Genomic DNA, 25,925 nt, shown 5'->3' on the forward strand with positions numbered 1-25,925 from the left:
TTTATTACGCAATATTATCAAACAAACTTAATACTTGATGACAATAAAAATCTAGCTTATAAAATACAGTTTAGTTAAGAACTTAAGAAAAAAAAACAGCGATCCAATCTTTGAAAGGTTATGTTGTTGGATATACTAGAAGTATATGCTGCACATCCACATTATTTTGAAAGTTTCTCTTTCAATGTTAGAAGAGGAATCATCATCTCCTCAGTAACAACAGACAGACTGTTTCCTGGCATTTTTAAACGAAGAAACTGAATTAACTTGACAACTTCTATTCAAGATATTCTTTCTGCTTTTACATACCTAGCAGCATTCTGTAAATATCTGTTCTATGTAAAACAAATTATTAGGTAATTGATGTTACTTTTACATTACCAATGGTCCTGTTAACAATTAGTCTCAGCCAGGTTAAAATAAAACATTTAGATGTTTGTGCTAAAACTGCATTTGTTCCTCCTTTTTTTATACTAACTAATCTGGTCTCCCTGCCATATATCTCCTGTAGGACCTTCCTTCAGAGATGTAGTAAGAACAGCAGCAACAGAGGCAGAAAAGAATTCTTCCTTAGATGGGAGTGTCAGATCTTTTAGTGACTTTTGTTTTTCCTGTATTTCTTTATTCACAGCCTTCCATTGAGAGCATAGCACTTCAGTCATAATTATAAATCTGTGCTCTGGTGAAGTACAAAATCATACACCTACTTTATAAATCAATTCAAGAATTTATCCATGTTGTTTTGGCTAATGGCTGAGGGATCTCTGCTAATTTTGAAGCATCACAACTATGACTGTTCCTCAATTAAACTGATAATGAAGAACTGTTGGAAGGTCTAGAACTTGTATCTATATTTGCTGCTAATGTGTAAGGATACTATTAACGAGTCTGCCATAAGATAAATTTCAGTTGTCAATTCTTTCACAAGCAGCATATTTTCAACAACATGGCTTTATCTTAAAATAGTGCCTTAAATTTTGTTTTAAAATGCTGAGTTACAATTCACCGACACATTCCTTTACAAAATTCTGCAACGTGTACAGTAGGAAAAGCTGCTGACATGTCAAAGTTGAAAATGCTCTGATTATTAATTTATTCCATGTTCACCATACAGATATGAAAAATTCTTACTGGACACGGGGATTGAAGAAACAAAGTCACTTTCTCATCCTCCAGCATCAGCTGCAGAAAAAGTCTCCTAATAAATCCTGAAATATTTCCAGAGGTTGGGAGGTTCCCACGCTGAGGAGAGGACTGGAACAATTCACAGAGAACCTGGGAATGCAAGATGACATCAGATTTAAAATATTTCTAAAATATAGCTCTACACAGCCATAATAGGCAGTGCTTAAGATCTACCTTCTAGTTATCATCTAAACCAGATCAGAAACTAGTACAGCTGGAGAAAATAGCAGCAGCAAGTAAGGTGTTTTTTTTTTAATAAATAAGTTAAAAACACTGACTGCAGCAAAGTAATTGTAAACATGTAGACTACTCAAAAATATAAAAAAACTGAAGACAAGAGTATTTAGAAAAACAGCTTTCAAACTCCAAAGGCAAAAATTTCCCACCACATAATGCAGTATTACTACTGGCCATTAACAGAGAACTGTACTGATTTTTTTTACTCAAGTCTACCTGTTCCCAGGGCATTGTCATTCTTAATGTTGAAAAATCTTTCTTTAATTATACTTTAATTCAACTAGGTCTACAGCATTAACAAATGTAAGGAAAATAGCTGAATTTTTACTAGAATGCCAAATGCAAAGCCATGTTCTGCAATAGCCTGTACTCCCCTGGTCATAGACTGCACTAAGCACATGCTTGCACAAACAAGTTAACCAGGAAATCTTAAGTTACCAATACAGAGTAAAACTTTCTTTTGTTCTCACCTGTGCCATGAGCCTCTGGTTGTTAGGATGGCAAGAAATGCACTGTAAGAAGAAAGCAACTGTTGCATTTTCAATTGCTGTCCGCTGCTGAGTGGTCAACCCTGTTGTTACAGTTGAAGAAAGCAAGCTAGATCTTGCACTAGTCTGTTGTGCTGTCACATTGTGTCCTCCAGAAGTAGCACCAGAATGGCACAACAGAAATAAAAGTGCTGTCCACAACGGATTCACTTCAGAGCCACCCAACCAATCCTTCATCATGTGGCTATTGCCAACTTCTGTCAAAAACCTGAGAACAGGAGCAACCAGGTCTGCTGTGATGGGCATTTTATTAAAGTGCTGTGGAACATGATGCCTCCTGAGCCTGTCCTGGGTGGTATCCGTTGATTGTGCAGTGCAGTCCGAGCTAGAAGTATGGTTAAAGCAAAAACTAGCAAGACTTCTTACAAGCAGTGAAGGCAAACCTGAGTCCAATAATTGCTTGATAGCTTCAGGAGACTGAGATGAGGCAGCAAGAGTAGCCAGGTGAGATTCTGTTAGTGCAAGGGGAGCTTGTGCGTTTTTAGAGTCATCTGTTAAAGATGAACTAAGGTCCTGCTTTTTGCTGTCATCAGTCATGGACAGTCTGTGTTGACACTGCATTGGAGGAGGAGTGATACCCATCCATCCCATAAGCAAGGAAAAATAATTTGGGTGGATGTGGCACATTGAGCAAAGCAAACTATCAACAGCTTTCTTCAAAACCATGTTGCAGGGAAGAGACATGGACCAGATAAACAGTGACCTGTAAAAGACAGAAAATCACGTCAACACATAGTTTGCCACTCATATTCCCTTTTCTTTGTTGGTTCATAAAACATCTTTCTACATTTATGATTAAGTGTTGTAGAAGCTGCTGTAAAACAGATTGACCTGAGCCTGAAAGCCTCATTTGGATCACGTTATCTGCGAGATGTTCATTATCCAAGAGGCATCCTCAACTCTATGTTTAAATTTCTTTCATCATACTGAATTTAAAATAGAAATAAACTGCCTTTTCTGGCATGCTGCACATTAAAGACAGGACTTCAGTCTTTTGACAGTTGTCACGTAATTTATGCATTTTTGAGCCAACTGCAACCTCTTTGTGCTTTCAACCCTCCAAGCAGCAGCTACTATGTAATAGGATCACACACACACTCATTTCCAGAAAGCTCTCTTAACTCTTTGTAAGAACTGAAAGTATTTTAACATGTTTCCAAAATTTTTAAAAGTTTGTTTTATTAGAGTTCTACCTGAAGATGGTGCAAAGAAACGAAGGCAGTTTGCTTGGCAGCATCTTGGTTGCTGATTGTTACCTGCACTTTACTCAACTTGAACTTAGGACACAATTTAACAATATAATTATTCCTCAGAGATACTAAAATCCCACCTACCTTTGCACTCACTTCTATCCAAATAATACCTGCTTGAATGCTAATCCAAGAGAAATGAATGCAACAGCTAATTTAGCTCCTATTATTAGGCTTAAATTTCAGAAATGCTATTTGTAAAACAGTGGAAGCATCATTTCTTCATATAGATTTGTTCACAGTAGGAAAAGTATTTACCCCTCCCCAACAAACAAAAAACCCCCAAACAAACCACAAAAAACAAACACAGTTTTTGGAACTGAATTCGCAGTACCATGACATCATACATAAGTCACATTATCTTAACCTTTACATGCAGAGATGAACACACACTTCATGCCACTTCACGTTAGGTTTTTAAATAAGTTTGGATGTCTCATCATATATCATGTTTCCATTAGAAGACAAGGATTCTAAGAGTCTAGAACAGAGCATGGGTCTAACCAAATGTTAGCTTTATCATCAGCCTAGTGAACAGCTAACGAAAAACCCTCTCAAGATAAAACATTAAAATATCATCTCAGTGATCAAATGACCCACAACTTTAGCAAGAAAGTCACAATTAAGTCCACATATAATAAAAGTAAACTTAAACTCTTCTCCAACTGCATATAAGATTCTTTTCCAACTAGATATTAAAAAATAGCTAAGGAACAAATTAGTATCCATTGGCCAAAGCAGAAATCTTGAAATGGAAAATGAGGATGATGGGAAAATATATCCAAGAGAAAAATGAAATATGACATGAAGAAGAAATTAGGAGTTATAGACAAATCCATGAAAATATTTCAAAAGTTAAAATATCGAAGAGGATGAAGAGTACATGAGTAGTTATTTTTACTTGAAGAATTATTTAGTCTTATAAGTCTGACAACAATCCTTCTATATTTATTAAAAACGTATATTATAATTTGCTCCAGATGCTGGCTGATATGAATTATAGTTTTATTTGGCAGGACACAGAGGAACAGGGCTATATTACAATATGCATACTCAAACTAGATACCATCATTTTATTAGTGTTCCTTCATTTTGTCCTGTGATGAAAATAACAAACTCTCCTCCAAAAGACAGGAATTCAGTTGTGAAATCCACTTTTATATTAGTATAAATTTAAATAGGCTATCCATTTTAAGAAATCTGTTTTTATTAGAGTTCTTCCTTTTCAAATGTTAAAATTCTTAAAATCCACAGTGAAAACGTATTTTTGTTAAAAGGTATTCCTGAAAAGACTAATTGACCTGCAATTTAAAATCCTTGAATTGATTCCCAAAATGAAGAAGCTCACTTTGAATAAACAACTATTTATATGGCAGTATTATTGAAGTGTCTTTGGAAAAGGCCTGGCTTGTAGTCATGTATTTAAAGACCATCGTGCTGCACATACAGAAACGCTCCACATGCTTCTACCAATAACCGTAACTTGTACATTTCCCAGTGCTGGAATGTTTGACTGCGCCTAAAGCAGAGACTGAGGCAGCACAAAAATGTGAACGTTTCCTAAGGGCAACACAAAATTTTGTGCTACTAAAGTTCCATTCATTAACTGGAATTTTATTCAATGGTACAAATTAAAGATATTATACTAGATACAGGAATTTAACAGCTCTATTTCTATAAAACAGATGTAACAAACCTGTGTGGCTCTCTATTTTGTTTAAACAGAAGAGATGGTTAAGCAACATAAATTAGGAATGTTAGTTCATATATTTTCAGCCACTAAAAGTATACATTTGGTATTTAGGGTGAACTTTTTTTTAGAATCAAACAACATCCAAGTGAATCCATGGTTCAAGATTCACTCAAGATTTTATGCTCTGTTTGTTTCAAATCAGACTATGGCTGGAACAAAAGTGGCAACTCCAAAAACCCAATCCCCTACTCCTCTAGCTCTTAGCTATCATTTATAGATACTGGATAACATGAGTATTAAAATAATGCTTCTATAATAGGATACTAATGAAGATCATGATTTATAGGTACTGTGAAAATTACTGCAAACCCTCAATTTCAACAAGAACAGCCCAGAGCTATCCATTAAAAGACAAACAAAACCAGGCAAGTATACACACAGATTTGCTCTTTTGTTTTGGATTTTTGTTTTTAAACGCAATTACACCTGGAATATGTCAAGTACAGTTTTGTGTTTAGAACTATAAAATTACCTGTTTAGATATCTTTAAATAGTCACTCTACCAATTAGCTATTTGCACTACTGCTTCATAATGAGTGCAGTTCAAGTCGCACCATTTCAGCGAACAAAATAATTCAGTTATAGAAAGTATGCAGTGAAAAAATTTGCTTTACTTACTCAAAGAGCTCTCTGTCCAGCAATGCTGGTAAATCATATTCAACAAGCAATTCATAACTGTGCCACAAAATTGCTGCTACGCAATGCAAATGGGAAGGAGATGGCATCAAAAGACCATACTCTCGCGTTGAGCTATTGGGACCAACGTAGCTGACCCGGCCACTTTTTTTCATAGCTGCAACTCTCGCAGAATCGCTGACCCATTTCAGCAATGCTTGAATTCTGGAAGGCAAGATGATGTAGTACATTATGAAGGGTCAAAGAAACACTCAAAACCAAATTAGCTTGCTGCTTCTTAGTAATGTCATTCACACATTTATCTCTTTCTTTGAAGCATAGTTCAAGAGTGAACTCAAGCTTCTCAAGACTTAGATCACTAACAAGGGAAAAATTAAACACACTTGTCATCTCAGACAGCCAAATGTAAGTGATCTTTCTATAGAGAAAGAAAACATAGCAGGTATCTGAGTTCTGAGTATCTGAGAGAAAAGTCAGTTGAACAATAAAAGTTTTATCATGTTTATAAGAGCAAAAAAGGAGGGATAGCATTCTCTGCAAAGGATACAAAGAGCTGGGAGGGAAAGCTACCTCATAACAATCACATTTTTTAAAGGCTGTTTTTGTGCAGTAACACTAATCCACTATTTAGCAGATTATTTTTGTATACACTTCCACATAAGAATCTAAATGATATTACCTGTCTTTTGTTCCCGGGTCTTGAGTTGTTCCAAGCTGATAAAGAATGTCTATTGTAGAGTCAGAAGAGAGACCATTTAATCTTCCAAACAGTAAAGGGCTATTCAGATCTTGCCGCGTTCAAAAAAAAAAACAAAACAAAACAAAACACAAAAGGGGAGGGGAAATAATAGAAGTACTTACATATGCATTTTTTTAAAAAGTACTAATGAAATTGTTACAGAACTGCAATATTAGCATCTAATTGTGTTTTGCCATTAACATAAGGACGCAATTCTCATACACACCGTTATATCAAAATTGTGCCTTTTGTATGTTCACTGCCATGTGCAGCCTTGCTATAAAAGGGAAAATCATTGCAACAGTCATGAGATACAGGACTTAAATGTTTAACTAGTAGAGTTTTCCTCAACATATTGCAAGGAGACGTGACTAACTCCAATAGAGCTGTCAAACCTCATGCTTTCAACAGAAGCAACCATTCAGTTCAAAATGGAAGCTCATAACTCCAATTTCCATCAATGGGACTACGACAAAGAATTTCCTCAGATTATTTCCTATTTACCTTCTCCTCATTGTGTTAATCTCCTGCCCTGTAAGAAACTACTCTTTAATCTAACAACATTTAAGCAAAACATAGTAGGCTACACTGAAACATTAAATTGTGGAAAATATGTCATGGAAGCCATTCTGAAAAGAGTGGTTTTTGTCATTATCAGCAACTTCAAAACAGGAAAAAGGTGAATTAGGTTTTCTGTCACTTAAAAGACACAAAACAGCAAAGTGCTAGGGAATCATAAATACAAAAACCCCAGCGCATTAACAGAAGAGCTACTGCAAAATTTCATTGTAGGAGACAGATTCAAGTGTCTCAATTATGTACCTCCACCTCCAACGCTTAGTGCTATTCAGATGTTATGATGTCCTACAGAACATTACTGCCCAAATATTACTGGATTTGTTTTCCTTAATGGTACTCATGGATGCTCTTTATTTCGAAACATCTAGACTCAGTATCTATAGTAAGACAAACTTATGATATATTGCATGTCCTACTCCCATGTCTTCAAAGCATTCGCCTAATTATCTCTTCTATACAAAAATCAAAACAACCTTGATCACACTGCTTTACTGCTGTAGAACTACCCACATACAAAGACAGAATCATAACAAAGCAAAACTGCAAGTTCTGGCAATTCAAATTCAGAATCAGAAAGTAACATGTAAATATACTATATTTGTACATTTATATGAGCAATGTTTTTAAGCAACAACTAAAAAGAAAAACATTGCACTCACCTGCAGGATCGCTCCCTGATGCTGAACAGTTTCTTAGAAGAATGTCAATCAATTTTAGGCCTATTCTGGTGGACTGAAGACCAATTTTTACAAGCACAGCCTCAATGTTTGGAGAATGCATACCACAGTAAGGCGACATTAGTAAAGCAGCACATGTCTGCAACAGATTAGCAGTGGGTGCTGCAGCACTAGCCATCATGCCTTCTAAATCACTTATGTGAGTGAGGCAGTGGTGCAATAATCTTAACCATCCAATACTGAAAAAGAAAACATGAAAATGAGCTAATGTATAATTTTCCTATTTTACATTTGTAATATAACTACTCGTATTAAATTCTAGGGGAAGTACTGCAGAAAACAGTTGTGACATGGTCAGATACCATCTGAGAAAAGCAGATTAAACTGAATCAATTTAAGACCACAATGTCATATACATTAGCAATGCTGTTGTAACCACTGGTTTAAGGTTATAAGAAAGGCATGGTCTGTGGACAGGAGGAGTTAAGTGCCTACAAGTTTTATTACTAAAGTATCTCAGGATTTCTTTATTCACATACCTATTTTTTCCACTGGGGCAACCTATTAGGGGGAAGGTGGTGTGGAAGGTGTTTATATAGACAGAAGGTAGAGGATATGCTCATTTTCTTGTGGTGTTTTTTTTTTTTTTCCCCCCATTAAAAGGAGCTGGCCATAACGTAAATGTGAAACATGAAACGGCACACTGCCTAACTTAGACACCATTAGATTTATTCATATTTAAGGTTAAGATTCTGCAATAGTGGTTTGTGTTGAAATGATATGCCTGCACGGCTTCGCTGACATCACAAAGTTTTTGGGTCATACCCTTTTACCCTAAATTACAGTGAACCTTCATGAACCTGATTTAAAAAGCACATAGAAAAAGTGTGCATTTATTTAAAGAAACTAAAAATGTGTTAGCCACTGCATTTCCCACGCATCTCTCTTACTTCTTTGACAATATTGTTTCATATTCCTTTTACTAATAGATTGTGAAAAGTAAACCTATTATAATTCAATCAATTTGGAAATATATTAACTAGACTTTATAAAAAGTATACTACAATGCTGTTTAAACAAGCACTGTGAACAAGATGGCAATCCAAGCTGCATGTGAAATAAATAGTACCATTTCACTGAAAAGTTCTAAACAGGTTAACTTATTTTCACAGCTAACCTCATCTCCCACAGCTAAAAAAAAAAAACAAACAAAAAAAAGGCAAACTTGCATATAGATCTTAAATGAAGTTAACACTTTTATTTTAGGAACAATTTACTCCTAAATATTTGGCATTTTAGGAAAGAGCAAGTACCCTGTTATGCCTAAACAAAAATTATGTCCAAGTTTGCTGAATATATATTACTACTATTACTTTATTGAGATACTTATAAAACTAAGCTGAAAGCCACAATAAAACGTTCCAAGACATGATGTACACTCACCTTTTTTCTTCAGATACTGATTATCTTTGTGTGACTTTAAGATAACCTTCTCTAAAGTACAAATATAGCAGCGGTATAATTTGGCTATGCAAATTTGCTTCACTGATATTCAAGATCAAAGACCAATTTCAGTTATGCAGCTTTCATCAAATATACACTGGACAGTATTCAAGTTCTCTAAATTACTCTCTCAAAATTTTTCCCAGCAAATGAAGAAAGACTTTTAAAAATTTCCCATGTTCTCTTTTCAAATTTATAAACATTACAGGTCAAAGATGAACTATTCCAAAGTAATGATTTTTTACAATTAACTAAGTGAAAATTCAGAATAAGGAAATCTCAGAAAATCACCCATTCAAGTCAAAGTTGGTGAACTTTAACACTTATTGTTTAAAAATGCTCAAGGGTTTATTTATTTCTATTTTAAAAATCAGTAAACTCAAGATGCCACCTAACCAAATAAAAGCTTTTGAAAAGAAATCTTGCTGATACACCAGAATCAAAACGTTCAGTTCCTATTTTGCAAACATTCACAAACAGCACTATTAGATATGACTTCTACAAAACATCCCATTGTCCTATTTCTATTCCTGCTCCAACACTTACATAATCCTGTTGACTTTGGTAGGGATAAGAAATATATTGCTACTTCAGTTTTTTTGAAAAATGCCTACCCATTAAAAACACAGAACGCAACTCTGAATTCTCTCCTACCCTTTGTATTCTTTCACAAGTTTTCCACGATACTTGAAACAGGTTCTGTAAATCAGCTAGAAAACCAGGTACTCATGAATACAGTTTCTTACTGAAAGATCTGACTCAGAGTAGAAAATGTCATTAAAGAAGACAAAAGCATGAACCAGCACAAACATGCCTCTGTCCACTGACAGCAGCAGCTTACCTTGTTTTAGAGACCTGATCCTCAGAGGGAAGGAATGGATTATTGACGGTTGCAGAGGAGGTGTTTCCAAAGGCAGTGAGGCCTAACAGTTTGATCTGAGAGAGGCCCAGGGTACTGGCATCCCGGGGACGATGGAGACGGAGGCAGACAGCTGAGGCAACTTCAGCTTTTACCAGCTGGATTTTTATATACGTGAGACCACTTGTGATAACAGGAGTTGACAAAGGTAACATATTGACACCATCTGCGCTTATTTCAACAGATACTGATGAAGGGCAAGCTACAGAGTAAGATAAGAAGGTTTAATACCGTTTAAAAATTTGTACTGGTTTGAATTTTAAGTGTTAAACATGTATCCCTGTTAAAGATACAGAACAAGATGACTGAAATGATCTTAGGCAAACACTACTATGGAACTGCAGCTGCAGTATCTGACCTGTGTGACGGTAGATGTTGACAAGCATAAGCATTTTGCTACATGGTGTATCCAGTTTATTTCAAAGATTTCAGATGAAGACAAGTCCTACCAGTGTAAATGCCACATTTCCCTGTCAGGGCTATGACAATAAGGGCTGAAAATCTCAGGCTTCATAACACACAAAACTGTTTTGCCTGAAGACTCCTGACCAACATCACATTCTCAGTAGGGAAAGTTTTGAGAAGTTTGACAAGTATTTTTGGCACATTAAGAGTTAATGTCACAAAACAGGTACTGAGCAAGAAGAAATCAAGCAGAAGCAGGGCTTTCCATTCTCAAGGAAAGCAGAATTAGCAAGCTTTTCAACTTACTTTACAGGCATTCTTCACACAGCCTGTCAGCTTTATTTCCTCTAATTATACTCCTCGTATCATTTCTAAATAATACCCTTCAAATTTTCAAACCAGCATCAATATCAGTGAGTCTACTTACTTGCCAGAGAGGCCAAGTGAGGCTGGATGTGGATCTCCTTGAGCAGCACAGCTGCAGGAAGGTGAATCGTGAGGTCGCACCAAGCTTCCTCGGGTAAGAATATGTACGACCATGCGGCAGAGCGAGCTCTTCTGTGGGGAGGAGTTGCCTGCAACAGCACTTCAGCCGGCTGGGCCGTGGGACTGCTGGAGGTGATGGAACCTTCAAAAACAGCACTGGTAACATCAACTTTTTGTAATAAAACCCACATTAATTTACAGCCTGAACTGTGGAAAACAATCCCCTCCCTGCCCCTTTCTCGCCTGTTTTAGTTTAATGATAACATCCCATGAGTAATAACGACAACTGCTGAGATATTTTTCTTTTACTCAGACTGTTTTACAATAGGCAGCTGACATACCAACATGCGTATGCACATGCTTGAAAATTTGCTAGAGGACACTTGCTACCAAAATCCTAAACTTTCTATTAAGCGTTCATTACAAAACAAACCAATCAAAAAGGTGCAGGTTGAACAGTATGCCTAGAACTTGAACTCAGTTAATTCACAGTTAACATAATGAAGGCTTTAAATGTTTAAATATCACAATGATAACATAAATGACTTTATAACCCAAGCCTGCAAACCTTTTTCTCTAAAAAGGTTTGTTGCACATGAAAACCTTTTTAGAAAAAGGACTCTGGAGTCAGAAAACCCTGACCACAGCAGCTGCTAATATTTCTAATCTTACCATGAGTTAAAAATGAGTAGAAAGATCTAAGCTATGTCTTCTTTAGCAAGTAGTATGGCACAACAGGACCAGATTTGTGTTGTTCAAACTACAGTGCTTGTGGTGTTTTACTTTAAAGTAGCTTGAGCCTGGCCCCATGACTGAATGCCTAGTAGCAGCTGGAGGTAAATTCCTGTGAACATTTTTGACACTCATAAATGTGAATGACAGGAATGAATGGATTTCTTTCTTGCCCAATAATTTTTCAAGAAATTTTAAAAACAATCCTTTCTTTCTCTCCTCTTGATAGTGAGACACTGTATGAATACATTCACAGGCTATGCTAGTTTAGTGGGAAACAACAGAAAACATTAAGATATCAATAGCAAAAAGGAGCCTGTGCAAGATATTACAGCACATTTACATCTTAAAACATATGCATTTCAGTTAACTAGCAGCCATGGTATTGATACCAAAACAACATTGCAATTCTGGCAAAAGTGCAGATGTGAGAGCAGAAGTAGCAATATCAGTCCTTCTCCAGATTCTGCTGCTCTGTTTGACCTGGCTCAGGCTCGTTCTCTATCATCCAGCTTTGCTGTGCTTCTGTTCCAGCTCCACTGAATCTGATGTGCTTTAAGTGAAGTGAGCAAGTCTCAGTGTGTCTGTGGCAGATGGTGGGCTGGAACGGGGTATCCCCTGACCAAGGGGAGGAAGAAGGGGCCCACCTCGATGCATGAGAACATCAAATACAGATCACTTCTTTTCCTTCTTTCCTGTACCCACATCAGGTCTTATTACCTGTGGAGGAGGACCTAAACTCCTCCCCCAACATCTTCTTGAAGCACCAGCAACCCCTCTGTTTAGAAGATTTAATAGTATTGAAACATTTGATGCTATCACAGTATTTTGTTTAAGAACTTGATAAAGATTCAAATGACCAGTACATATTAATATAAGAGAAAGTATTACTTACCCAAAGGTGCAAAATTGTGAATTCCTTCTGCATTATCAGGCTCAGAAGCTAGCACTCTAGCTTTTAAACTGCTGTCTGTTGCTTTGGTGGGACCAGAATCAAGAAATTTCATAATAGTTGAAACCATGCTTCTTGCTGTGTTAACAATAGCTCTTGTGCTCGTTACCATGTTGTTACAAATAAGCTGAACGCCACCTGTGTATAATACAGGCCGGGGGAAAAAACACCGCTGTTAGAAGCATGTCATAGATTCTAAGCAGCAAAGGCCTATTCAGTAAATTTGCTCCTCCAGACACATATCTGTATTCCTTCTTTAAGTGCAAAAAAATAATCTATAATAAACCTTTCACATGATGCAGCTAGAGACATTCTTACCCATATCATGGAAAGCCTTCAGTGCCTCACTTGTATCCAACACTCGTAAAATGAACCAAAGCAGTGGCTCAGATAACTGACAAGTGGCAAGAGAACCCTAGAAGACAAAGTTAAGAAAAACAGTTTCATGCAAAATTAATATGACAGAAATAGGCATTGGTCTCCTCTTCTAGCAGGCAAAAATCACAAAGAAGAAATGCCACCAGAGTTGACCTCTCTACCACAAAAGACCAATATCATGCTCCATATGGTTCACTCCTATGTAGAAGTCTTTGTGGTAAGCAAAAGATCTTAACTACCAGGGGTAAGTAGCTGCAGGAAAATTGGAATATTGAGTATTTAGAACATCCATTAGTATGAACACAATGAATGTGTTTCCCGCCTCAGCGTAATAAAACACTCAATCCATCTTCAAACCTTTAGCCATGAACATTTACAGGAACGTCAAAACACCCTCACAGAAACTCTCCCTCTCTCCCTCTACCATTGACAACAGAGGGAGGCTTCCTAACTTCAGCACCAAAGTGAGGGTGGGAAAATGCTAGCATTTCTTTCATGCAGCACTAGTTCAGTTTTCTGAGAGTATTACAGGTTACAGTATCAACTAATCTATATTTCCCTTGCAGCACAACAGACCTAAGGGAACTTACCTGTCTTCCCATATACCCACAGGCCATGTAGGTAAGAATTGGCTGAAGCATCACTTGCACTGTTGTTGCTTTTTTACTAAGTGTTGTCAGGATAGTGAACAACCCGTCTCCAACTGATATTGCATCTAAGCCACCATGGAAGTTTTCATGTTTAGTGAGATGTAAGCCACTTGCACCTTAGTGAAAACAGAAATAGTTCAAAGGTCAGAAGCTGAGACCTAAACCCCATTACAGCACATAAGAGAACTCAGGGATATTTAAATTTATTTTCAGTTAAATGTTCACATGGATTTTACAAACTACAAATAGGCCATTTTTCAGGATCATATTAAATTACTGTTAGTGGTCCAAGGTACATGTTACCTTATTTACAGTATAGATAGGTAGACTTGACCCAGGAAGTCAGGGAATTTAAGTTCAATTTTAGATAAGACCACACAAATGACTGTAATTAGTGAAGGAAACAGAATAAGAACAACAAGGATTGGAATCACTCCTAGCCAGAAGCAACCAAAAAGTATTTAACTTTTTTTTTCAGATAATAATAGAAGTTACAGCTCAGGATTTATTCATGAGAATTTACTGAATATCAATATTCAGCAATATTGATTACACATTGCTGAAACTGAGGATGAAAAGCAAAAGTATAGTCTTCCCAAGGAAGAGATTACCTCCATAAATACAACTGTCTTAAAAAATATATCTATCTGGAAAAGCTTCTAAAAGTGGTTTTAGATTTGAATGCGAGGTATAGATGGAATAATCCCATTCCATTAGAGAAACTGGAGTTATACTAACAAATAATAATAATAAAAAATAACATGTTCAAGTGATCTTTGGAATACGCCTTAGAGAAACATTCCATCAAGAGAACTGACAGCTGTAGGACTTAAAACACCCTCAAGCTATCAAGAAAGAAAATATTGATAAGCACTGGATGCATGGAGACAAAGAAAAGTCTTAAGACTCAGTCTCTGCATGGTCTAAAAAAGTTGAATGAAATGAATAATGGAGCCAAAGCCAACTAAGGTTGGTTTGCTGTGAAGACTCTGGGACAAGGAGAAGGTAAGATAGAAGGGGAATACTGTTACTTTTGTAATTTTCATAGTCCATCAATGACAAAGCATAAAAACCTAATGAAATAAATAGACAAAGTGGTCATAAAAGAAAACTCAACATATGTTTTAACTTTATGTGACAAGTGAATTACTCAAGGCCATCTTGGTTCCTGAGCAGCTGGCTTGCCAGGTGCAGTAAATTAACATTATTAGCATAAATTTTGACAGCAGAGCCACTACCTATCAGCACACATCTGCAGTCACCTTCTTGTTTATCTTCCCTGGGTAGCCAGCATGCTGCACTAGCTGTTACGTGTTTACTACTATATGACTATGTGCTGATAACTGATTTTTGGATCATATATAACCCTGGCTGCAGCCTTGGAGAAATGTTTGTTCATAGATGCTGTCTGGAGAGAGCTTAATACAGTTCTTCATGAAGGAACTAAAACCACAAATAACTGCATTACATCTTCCCAAAATAAACATACAAATTAGTTTCAATAACCTATATTAAAAGATCTTGGTAGGAACAATCCACTGAAGGGATCAGCTGGCCCAGTATCCTGAATTCAATGAAAACCATTTTGAAACAATATTATCTTTCCAAACTGCCTTTTTTAAAATGCAAAACAATTGCTGGACAGAAATCAGTGGTTTAGAAAGACATTAAAGTCGAGGAGAAGAATTTTTCAATTTCACCCCAAAGAAACGCATACTGAACACAAACCATCACTACAAGAACAAACTAATTTCAGTGTTCATAGCGTATTTGCAATATGATACCAAGTACCCAGTGTAAACGAGAAGACGTTCTGGGATTAATTTCGGGAAGGTTCCAACAGCATAACCCAGGCTTGTCAAATCCTGCCTCCTGACTACTGGAGGTTACTACTTTTTTCTCAATTGCTTTTAGGCCAAAATGAAGCACTGGTCTAACATTAACATGCTCTCATATATACTGTTTCTGATAATAGCATTGGTTAACAGTTTCACATCTGCTTAAAAGAGACTAGCACAGAAAAGGTCACAGGTACTTTCTTCAAAACACGGGAAACACTGTAAAATAACAAAATTTTACAACTATTATGCCTGAAATGGAGTGTAAGCTCTTTGCCTGTCCTCCTGAGAAATGTTTTCCCAGTCTTGCACATACAGTAACATTCATGGTATTTCAGTCAGTGGTTTAGCTTGTGCTAATAAATTCTCTACTACCATACAGCTCATGAGCAAGTCACAAAGAGAACCTCTCTGAGAAAATGCACCTTAGGTACATGTCTGACAAACAGCAACTTTGCAGTTCAAAGTTTCATCAGCTTCCTCACTTGTTCATACAGGAAGATCCCACCCACAAATACATGACCTGGAACCAATGTTAATGAGATTTCTGGTAAAACAAAGGAATAGTAAAGTTTCTGTATTCTATGCAAGGGCCACAATTGTAATTTGTCATTTCTCAGTAATGAGTGAAAAAGAAGGAAAATAATGCAATACACAGAGAATGATTGAGGTACCATATCTATACTAGAAACTGAACACTGATTCTAATGCATGCATATAGAGGCATGGCCACGGGCACAGAGTGAAATACAGGAAGAAATCCCATTTAAACATAAGAAAAAGCTTTTCTACTTCAAGAATGATTGAACACTGTAAGAGGCTGCCCAGAGCAGTTGTGGAATTTCCACTTTTGGGGAATTAAAACCCCAAATAGACAAGGTACTGAGCAACCTGCCCTCTGAGGCAACTGCCAGGTGACCCTGCTTTGTGCAGGGAGGTTGGTCTAGAGAATCTGCAGAGGCCCCTTTCAACATTGACCATTCTGAGATTCAGCAAATTCAAATGCCAAATGCATTCCCTGTTTGGTTCTAATCACTGTCTCCCACCCCATGGTAGTTTGTTGGGTTTTTTTTCCCCCTCGCATACTTGTCCCTCCTTTCACTTCTCATCAGTCTCTTTTGTCCTGTCATTGCTGTGACACATTCTTTCATGTATACACCCAATTTATGAGTTGGTAGAAATATTAAGTGTTTTACCACCCCAAAAGATCTTCTGTTTTATTTACAAAATACCTACCAATAATTGTTGCCATAGCACTGCTGTTACATTGGCCAAGTGCAGACAAAATCTGGCTCATAATTTGTTGGTTGGCCAACACCAAGTCTGCCACATATGCAGTTGATCCCTGAGTATTAGGGTTGCTTCCATTGCCATCTTTGCCTCCTGAAACCTTTTCTTCATCAGACACACTGTCTGTAGTACTGCTGGCTACTGGAACACGGGCACTATATTCTCGGTTACTGGAAAGTGGCAGCTGAACTAAAATGTTGACCAGCTTTAACAAATCAAACATAAGTTGATCCCTTGTCATTTCTCCACAAACTGCTTTGGCATCACCTGGACGGATAATATTGGCAAAAAGCCCTCCAAAACAGGCTCGAGCGCCCACAGAGCTGTCTGAGCCACTGCGAGACATCACTTTGTCCGAACATGTAATGTAATGATGCACAAGGAACGTTATAGACTCAATTACTGCAGAAATAGTGCTAACTGATACAACTTCGAAATTCTGTTCCAAGGTAAATTCCAAGAGTTTCACTTGAGCATCTAAGGGTCCCTGGCCCGTCTGGAAAGCACCCCTGAAAGAAAAAAAAATATATTAAAAAGTTAAACAGGTTTGCTTGTTTGTTTTGTTGTGGGTATTTTGTTCTTTAGTTGTTTTTTTTTTCCTTGATCCAGCCATTTTCAGAAATCCATGTTGAAGCACAATCTGATGTTTCACATGGGACAAACATTCATAACTCCTTAATATACTGGTCATTACAGAGCCTGTAGAACCTGCTCATCCTATCACTTTCTTAGTACCACTAAGGATTAAAGTTTTGTTTGAAAAAGTCTAGGATCCATAATTGTTTTTAATCATCCAGTTAATTTTGTAGGTATAGGTTTAGAACATAGTCCTGTTTTGTTGTGGGCGAAAGGTTTTGTATGTTTGCAGAAAAATTTCATGGGAAGAAGTCATCTAATACTTAATATCATTAAGATAATTTGTTTTCTAACAGGATATCATTAAAACACTTTTCTTTCCATAGTGCGTTTTGGGTTTTGTTTGCTTTTCTTTTCCCCTCCTAAAGTAGAAAGAAGAACGGTCAGGTTTTAACTATCTAAATAGTAACTATACATAAGACCATGAGAAGGTACTCAAACCATTACAGTTTGGTGCTTGCAACCTTCAATTGCTTGAAGGATCTCTTTTAAGGACAAGTTTTTCCAAGTGCTTTTACACATATACTGGTGGACTACAAAAATGAACCTTTTGAATCAGTATATTTAAAATAAAAATGGTGCTAATTCTTGAAGTGTTAGTTACTAATTTTTGATATATTCATCTTTTGACATTGACTAATCTTACTATAACTTTTAAAATTAAATAAAGAACAAAACAGTTTAGAGAAAGAGCCCTGAAGAAAATATTTAGCATTTAATTAGTTACAACAGTAAAATACTGCTCTTCCTCACAATCAGTCTTATGCTTATACCAGACCTGGTATACTTTAATAATTACCTTAGGTTTTAGAAATAACCATCTAAATCTGGTGCTTTGCTCCCATTGTACGACATTTCAGTCCCACCTTCGGTTTGTGTCCAAAAATAAAATCAAACACATTTAAAAACCTATTCTTTCAGTGGTGTCCTCAGCTTATTTGAAACAAATTACGGCATGCAGACATGCATTCCAAGATTCACTGTGAAATAATGATTTTATTGTATTATGGCATTTCTTGTATAAGCGATTGATCATCAAGGAAACATGCTAAACACCACCCATCCAATTTAAGTTACTAAGATAAAAAATCTCTTCAAGAAGGCCAAAACTGGTTTTTGTATGATTAAAGAATAGATAACACTAAAGTGCCACCTACTGGGAAGCCAGAAACTGAGGAAGCTCATCCCTAATTATATGAAACCTTTGCCTGGGGATGAGCAGAATATCAATACTAGAAATAAATGCTGATTCCATGGAGATGTTTAAAAGACACTTGGATCAGGTTTTTAGGGACATGGTTTAGAGGTGGGCTTGACGGCGTTAGGTTGTTAGACTTGATTATCTTAAAGGTCTTTTCCAACCAAAATGATTCTGTGATACTGTGTACTTCAGACCAAAAACCGCCACATTTCTGGTGTACTGGTGTACTGCACTGGTGTACTGCACAATCTTGAGCCCATCGACACAGCCTTGAGGGAGCAGAGCTGTAAAAGACAAGCCATAAGCTCTTCTCTTTCCCCGGCCAGCAGCATTTCTTCTCTACACTAGTGGGGAAACAAGACATTAACAGGCCCCAGAAGGAGAGTGGGGCAGCCCAACCAACTGTTTAGTGCTTCTGTTCACTGTCCCTCACACACAGACCGCTGTGTGTGGAAACCAGTCACACTGTTCCACGTGCCAGAAGAACCCAGATCCTGCTGATAGTGCTGCAGCAAGAGCAAAGACCTCATCCGTCTATAACCTGACAGCACCACTAGGTGGGATATACACATGTCCATTGTGATTCATAGTCAACACAGATTTTAAAGAGAAAGAGGGCATGAAAGGAAAAAAATAGTTAAGATGTACCTTTCTGTTGAAAGTATATGTATTAATTTCAATAAAAATTCACTGAACATCTGAGGACAAGTTGAAGAAAGGTGCACTTGTAATCGAGTAAGAAATTCTTGCATAGCTTGCGTCGCCGTTGGCCCAACCTACAGGGAAAGGCATTTTAGTATTACATACAACTGAAATGTCTTCAAGAATGTTAAGCTATATCTAACAAAAATATTTTCTAAGAACAGAAATGTATTATGTAGCTTAACTTGCTTTGTGAAAAAATTTACAATGTTTTCAGAAGAGAACTATTCCATAGCAATTATACTATGTGGTTTTCTATCACTAACCACGACTAAAAAGCAAATGATTCCATTATTTACCTAAGACTCTTTTTGTAGCTTGAGACTACCTTTTCAGCAACACAAACTACGCTTCACAAAACACATTTCTGTGCTAATCTGCATGTTTTTTCAGAAACCACACATCTACTACAAGTGTCTTAAATTAATAGCACTGCACAATGTTTAAGTTCTGGGAAAGACTATGTATTTTCTGGAAAATTTTCTGGAAAACACTAGAAATATCAGGTATTTTCTGTCTCCTAAACTAAGTGTTTCTGAGACTCCTGTGAAATATTACAGCCAATCAAGTTAACTTGGTGGGGTTTTTTGTCACTATTCAGAGGTTTTTCAAGGACTGCAAAAAGCAAAAAAATCATTGGTTGAAATGAGGAGAAACAGTAAACACTATATGAATTTAGAAAACTGGCAGAAAAGAAAACCATAATTTTAAATTCTGGAATTATTAGTTATTTAAACTTAATCTTCATTGGCACTTTGATCCCAACCTAACAAGACTCCAGAAAACAAACTGAACTCTGTTACTTTTTTCATGTGTGCAGCTAAGAAATCCTAACATGGAACATATTCACTGACATATCGCAGAGCATCTTCTCCCTGTGGCAAGTCTTCAGATAGTTGTAAAAAAGTAAGATCACTAAGAGTGTATCACCAACATGAACTCCCCCATGGTTGCTCATCAGAACCAACCAAGACTATAACCAAAAAAAAGAAAGAAGCCAAAGATATAACACATTATGAATAACACATCTTTATGTCAATTGTACTGAAATCCTATTATGAAGAGTTTTTCTCTCAATTGCTAGTTACCTGTGGGCTGTGTTGACTTGTTCCATGAGGATTAGTGCCAGAAAGAAATTTCACTAACACATGAATGAGGTTTGGATCTGACACCAACAATTGGGCAGTACTTTCCTGAGCTCCAATGGCACTGCTTGGACCAGCTTAAAAATAAAGACATGAGAATTAAGTCTGTAACTGTAAGCATTAAGTGTAAATCAAACATTTATACTGCATATCCCTTATACTTATTCCATGCTGTGTAAATATTCTCTGCAAAATCAGTTACTGAAAGCTGCTTACTCAGGACTACAATTTTGAGTGTGCGTTTTCCACTAAGTACAGATAAAACTCCCCAAAACTTTTCCATCAGTGTTCCAAGCTTGCTAAGGCACTATTCCTGAAAGCAGAGCTTCCTTTTGTAGAAGCAATATATACAGACGTTTTGATTTGTTCCTCTTTGCTAGTCCAACACTTTAATAAGGTTTAAGTGCATTTGTTAGTTTGTCAGACAGAGATTACATTTCTATTATCCTGTAAACAAGATATTTTTGTTCTTGGCACATTCAGAGATTTCTCATCATTGACTGAAACTGTAGGTAGATTAACAGATAAGAACTCTGAGGACCAGAATTAGAATTAAAATACTCCCCTTAATGATCAAACAAATGAGCTTTATTACCTGGGATATCTTACAAATTCAGCAGTGGTATATAGAATCAATTCACAATATTGAACAAAAATAGGCATTCTTACAATATTACATGTATCTAAATGAAATTACATGTTATTACAGTCTGAGAGAGATCGCCTCTTCAGTATATCTCATCATATAAAAAAAGATTAAAATTGAGAGGAAATGATGCTCTGGTACAAGAGCCCAGCTGGCATCCCTTCGCATTCCAATGTCAGATTCTTAGTTAGGGAGGTTGATAAAAGAACTACTTACTACCCATTCTGTTTATCAGAGCCTTCATTCACAATCATTTCCTTAAGCTAAAGATCCCAACCAGGAGGGAAACATCTCCGTCAAAAACAGAATTAAACCCTGACTGCTCCCATCTCAGTTGAAATGCTTCCAGAGCAATGAAATAAAAATAGCATTGGAAAGACACTTGCTATGAGAAGAAATCCTTATGAGAAGATGAACAGAGAAGATAATTCATAGTAAGTTTTCCCCTTATCAAATGCCATTTTATTCTCAACCTATAAATAGACTTCTTGTTTTAGATGAATGCAGAAAACTAACTGGGAAAGTATTTCTTGTACAGCTATAAAAAAACATTTTGCATTGTTTTATCAACATTAGCAGTGGAACAAGCCTGTTGGCTATGACTGATGGCACAGCAATAGCTGGAGTTGAATAAAAGCAAGAAAGCTTCCCACAGCATTCCAGTTCCTTTGTATTGCAGACAATAAGCCTGTTCTTGCTTACATTTGACAGTGCACAAGATGAAAAGCTAGCTCTTGTCTAGGCGGGGGACAAGTCTGCAAAAAGTAACCACAGAATTTCACAGGTTCTCTGAAAGAAAAACTGAACATTTCAGAAGAACAGAGAAGCCTCCATTGCAGGATGTGCCTTGGAAACACCAGCCTGAGTGAACACATCAAGTTTATTTTTCCCCTCTGAATCTGCATTCCTGAACATTTTCTTAAGTAAAACACACAATACACTGATTTTCCCTCTAAGAAAACTAGGTATGTAGGTTGTTGGTGAGGTATTTTTACACTGGTTGCTTCTGGGTGGTGTTTTTGTGTATATCATGATACAAATTAAAAATTAAAAAGACACTCAGGTCACAAAGAACACCAGCTTGCTGAGCTTGTAGCTCTTGCATGTATACTTGACCTGTTTTATTACTGCCTTTTATGGGGTTTTTTTTTAGATAAGTTCCACTTATAAATTATTTTGAAATTTCAAATCACTATGAATAAAATCACATTCAACTGCAGCTGACATAACTAATCAAAATGAGAAGTTAATCTGAATTTGGTTATACCATTTCTCACAGTTTTCTGTAACTTTTCATTGTTTCAGTGTAACTGCATCATTCCAGCTTTGTGTATGACTTCAGTTTTGTGCTATATGACATTTGAGTTTGTGCTAAAGTACTGAGTATTCAAATTAGTTTTAAAGTAAGTGCACAAAGCATGGAAAATATTTATATTTTTATTTCAAAAAGGGACGTACTTTTGTGCTTTCCTTCACAGAATGGTACCTTCACAGACAGAAGGTATTTCATTTTCTTGAGAGACCTCAAATCACCTATAATGGTCAGTGTGACAAGCAACACTGCTATTCAATGTTCTTTTTTAAAAAAGAGAACAAACTAAAAGACTCCGTATCGAAACTACAGCTTTCAGAATATTTATGCTTGCCTTCTTCAGAAGAGGTCACATTTGGGGTGTAGCTTCAAGTCGTTTAATTCATTCACATGGTGTTCCTTTCTTTGAAGGTAACATTATTTTTAAAACTCCAAATTTTTCCTGTTGTGTTCACCTTTACTTGTTAGGTCTGTATTATAACTACTTAATTAAATCTGGCTATTTGTGAAGACTTTACATCTGAAAACAAGCAAATATTATGTCCGAACTTCCCCAGAATTGACAATCCCAGCACATCTCCTCCTGACAAGCAGTAGCCAAGTCCGTATGCTAACTCTCAACCAATTTCCTTCAAGGATCAGAAAGCTCCATAGTTTTTCTACTGTTTCACGGCAGAGTTGATGCCATAACTGAATAAATACATCTTCAATACTTCCTATGTTATTTTATTATTATATTTTCTATTTAACAGCTGAAAATATCACAACAAAATAAAAAAATGACTTTTTTTTATACATTATATTTGTGATCTGCTATGTTTTGTTTGACATTCTAACTCAGATCTCACGATGCATCTATATTATCTGCTCTGTCAGGTAGTGTTTATGCTCAAAACAATGCTTTCAAACAGTATTTCTGCTGACAACAATAACAGATAAGCAAAAGGGCATGTGAGGAAAACATGAATAGTTCTTGCTAAAGGACCAGATGAGTAATTGCATTATGAGAACACTTCGACAGATGCCAGCTGTTTACTTCAGAGCAACTGTAGCTCTGAGAATTTTTTCCTTGCCACTGTAGATTTGCTTCTACCAACCTTCCTGGCACTAAATGGTTCTAGATGTCACCCATCCAATACTGATCTTAAACACTATCCTTGAAAAATTTGTCCCCAGATCTTGTAAAAAAATAATGTACTTGTTCTGAAAAGGGTATTGGGTTTGTCCCTGAAGAATATCTTGCACTCCTCAGGTTTCTGAAGCACAGAAGTTAGACAGACTGGGCTCTCATTCTGAAGACATTTATCAGCACATAATGGGATAACGAAATAAGATTTTCTAACCATCAGCTGATGTGCCCTAGACAGCAGTTGCTCCTAAATCCCAACACAGGACTGTTTCAACAAGAATCTGCCCTATACTCAGGTAAGGAACAAACAAACAAAACCCCACAACAACTGAAAAGCCTCGATTGCTACTGGAGAGATCTGAGGTTTTGGAAAAATAACTAAGAAATAGCTTTGAAATTAACATTAGGATGAGATCTCTAGAACCACTTCATTTCTTATGCCAAGATCTTCTTCTTCATCTCTTGAAGAAATGGTGACCAAAATTGTAATCTTCAGAGTACAATAGTTCAGAAGTGGGTTCAAAGACACTTTCCATAAAATGCAAATAAGGAAAGACTCTTATATAGAATGGATGGAAGAATATGAAAAAGCATTGCTCTATTTTTTTTTTAATCTCCCCCCCTTTCGTTTCTCCTTTCCCTTCCTTTTTCCTTTCCTTCCTTGAAAAACAGAATGGCTGAATGTGAATGTATATATCAAATGGCAATAATTAATTTCAACTAAATAAAGCAAACTTAAGGAGGTTATCTGAGAAGGCTGAGATCCAATGGTTTACAAAAACAGTGATAGTGGGATTTTCTCAGTGCTAAAATGTCCACCTGCAAAGAGTTTAGTGAATCATCTTCAGTTTCTGAAGCAGCAAATATGATTATCTAATAAGGATTCTGTCAAGAAGATGTGCCTTCTTGCTTATTCAAAAGGCTTATTGAATCTGAAGGTCATGTAAGGATAGGACACAGGCTTTTAACTATAAGAGGGCATATTTAGATTAGATATAAGGAAGAAATTCTTCACCATGAGGGTGGTGAGGCACTGGAACAAGTTGCTTAGAGAAGCTGTGGATTCCCTACCCCAGCAAAGTCCAAGGTCCCACTGGATGGGGCTTTGAGCAGCCTGATCTAGTGGACGGTGTCCTTGCCCATGGCAGGGGGTTGGAACTAGGTGATGTTTATGGTCCCTTCCAACGCAAACCATTCTGTGATTCTATGATTCTACGAAGAGGTTTATTACACCTGAAATCACCTGAATAAAATATTTTTGGTAGTGTTTTATTTCATCAGTAAAGACATCCTCCAAACGAACACATTTTGGGGCTTTATTGTATTCTGGGTATTAAAAGGGGAAAGAACCTCATTTTATAATGACACACATCTAGCAAGACCAACGTAAATTATTTCCAATAAGCTATAATTGACATCTTAGTGGTGAAAAAGGAAAACAAACAAACAAAACCCAAAACAAACAAAAAAAAAATCCCACAAAACCCCTAACCATAACCTGTCAAAAAAGATGTGTGAACCATCTGCATTTCATAGCTTAAAACATTACAGAATTAAAGAGGATAAAAGAGAAATTTGACTCCTAAGAAAGCCAGACTCGGGAACAACTTGTCTTTAAATAGTTTGCTCTCTACTGGCTGTATATATTTAAAACCAAACCAAACCAAACCAACCAACCAAACACACACAAATAAAAACACCCAAACAACAACAAAAATGATCTCTTCTCACAAGCTTATAAGTTTCGAGATCATGCTTTCCAGAACTCCTCTGAGACACTGTCTACAATGGCTTATTGAGATCTTTATTAATTCCAGTTCTGAACCAAAGCACAAAGAAACCAAATTTATTGATTGGAGAAGTGGTCTGATGGATCCCACCATCAGTTGTCAAGGATTAAACAGAGATTATTTCACTTCTTAAATGTGAAAAATTGGTGCCAAGGAGACGGAATATTATCGTGAATTATTAGCTGCTGAGGAATCCTGACACAGAAGTCATCTCATGGGGGCTTAACCTTATTTAGCTCCTGGTTCTATCAGTCAGTACGGGAAAAGGGGCAGCTAAGTGATATGTATCTGTGTTAGTCCACACACATGTATAAAAGGACACATCTTCAACTCTTTGCCCTCCAGCAAGCTTGCACCTCCAGCCCTTTCAAACCCAACCCCAACCTTGGGCTCACAACCCTATATACACAAAAATCCACAACCACATTTGAATGCTGAAGTACACCTGCAATGAGCTGGAGCAGTTGCTTCTGAGCAGCTTTTCATTCACATCCTCACTTACTGATCTCTGGCAGCTGCCTAAGAAACTCCCACAAACACCCAGCTGCCTGTCTGTCAGCATCAGAGCACAAATATTGAGCCTCATACCACTTGGAAAAGATTCACA

The 25,925-nt window shown here is 36.8% G+C and overlaps 1 protein-coding gene across 7 annotated transcripts in view; it reads right to left on the reverse strand.

The window, feature by feature from the left end:
• The window catches only part of BIRC6 (baculoviral IAP repeat containing 6), a 183,831-nt gene that overhangs the window by 74,065 nt on the left and 83,841 nt on the right, over positions 1-25,925 (reverse strand). For 6 of the 7 annotated variants that reach the window (XM_082047541.1, XM_082047537.1, XM_082047538.1 and 3 more), the window contains 13 exons: positions 20,385-20,518; positions 19,243-19,370; positions 16,704-17,266; positions 13,570-13,745; positions 12,920-13,016; positions 12,545-12,739; positions 10,859-11,059; positions 9,949-10,228; positions 7,587-7,843; positions 6,289-6,397; positions 5,592-5,813; positions 1,893-2,673; positions 1,132-1,275 (listed from right to left, as the gene is read on the reverse strand). In XM_082047541.1, coding sequence (XP_081903667.1) covers positions 1,132-1,275; positions 1,893-2,673; positions 5,592-5,813; positions 6,289-6,397; positions 7,587-7,843; positions 9,949-10,228; positions 10,859-11,059; positions 12,545-12,739; positions 12,920-13,016; positions 13,570-13,745; positions 16,704-17,266; positions 19,243-19,370; positions 20,385-20,518 — 3,287 coding nt within the window. The remainder of the gene's footprint in view (positions 1-1,131; positions 1,276-1,892; positions 2,674-5,591; positions 5,814-6,288; positions 6,398-7,586; positions 7,844-9,948; positions 10,229-10,858; positions 11,060-12,544; positions 12,740-12,919; positions 13,017-13,569; positions 13,746-16,703; positions 17,267-19,242; positions 19,371-20,384; positions 20,519-25,925) is intronic. The other variant, XM_082047539.1, reaches the window with a different exon arrangement.

The sequence above is a fragment of the Streptopelia decaocto genome (genome assembly GCF_964273445.1).
Source record: "Streptopelia decaocto genome assembly, chromosome: 3".
Taxonomy (NCBI): domain Eukaryota; kingdom Metazoa; phylum Chordata; class Aves; order Columbiformes; family Columbidae; genus Streptopelia; species Streptopelia decaocto.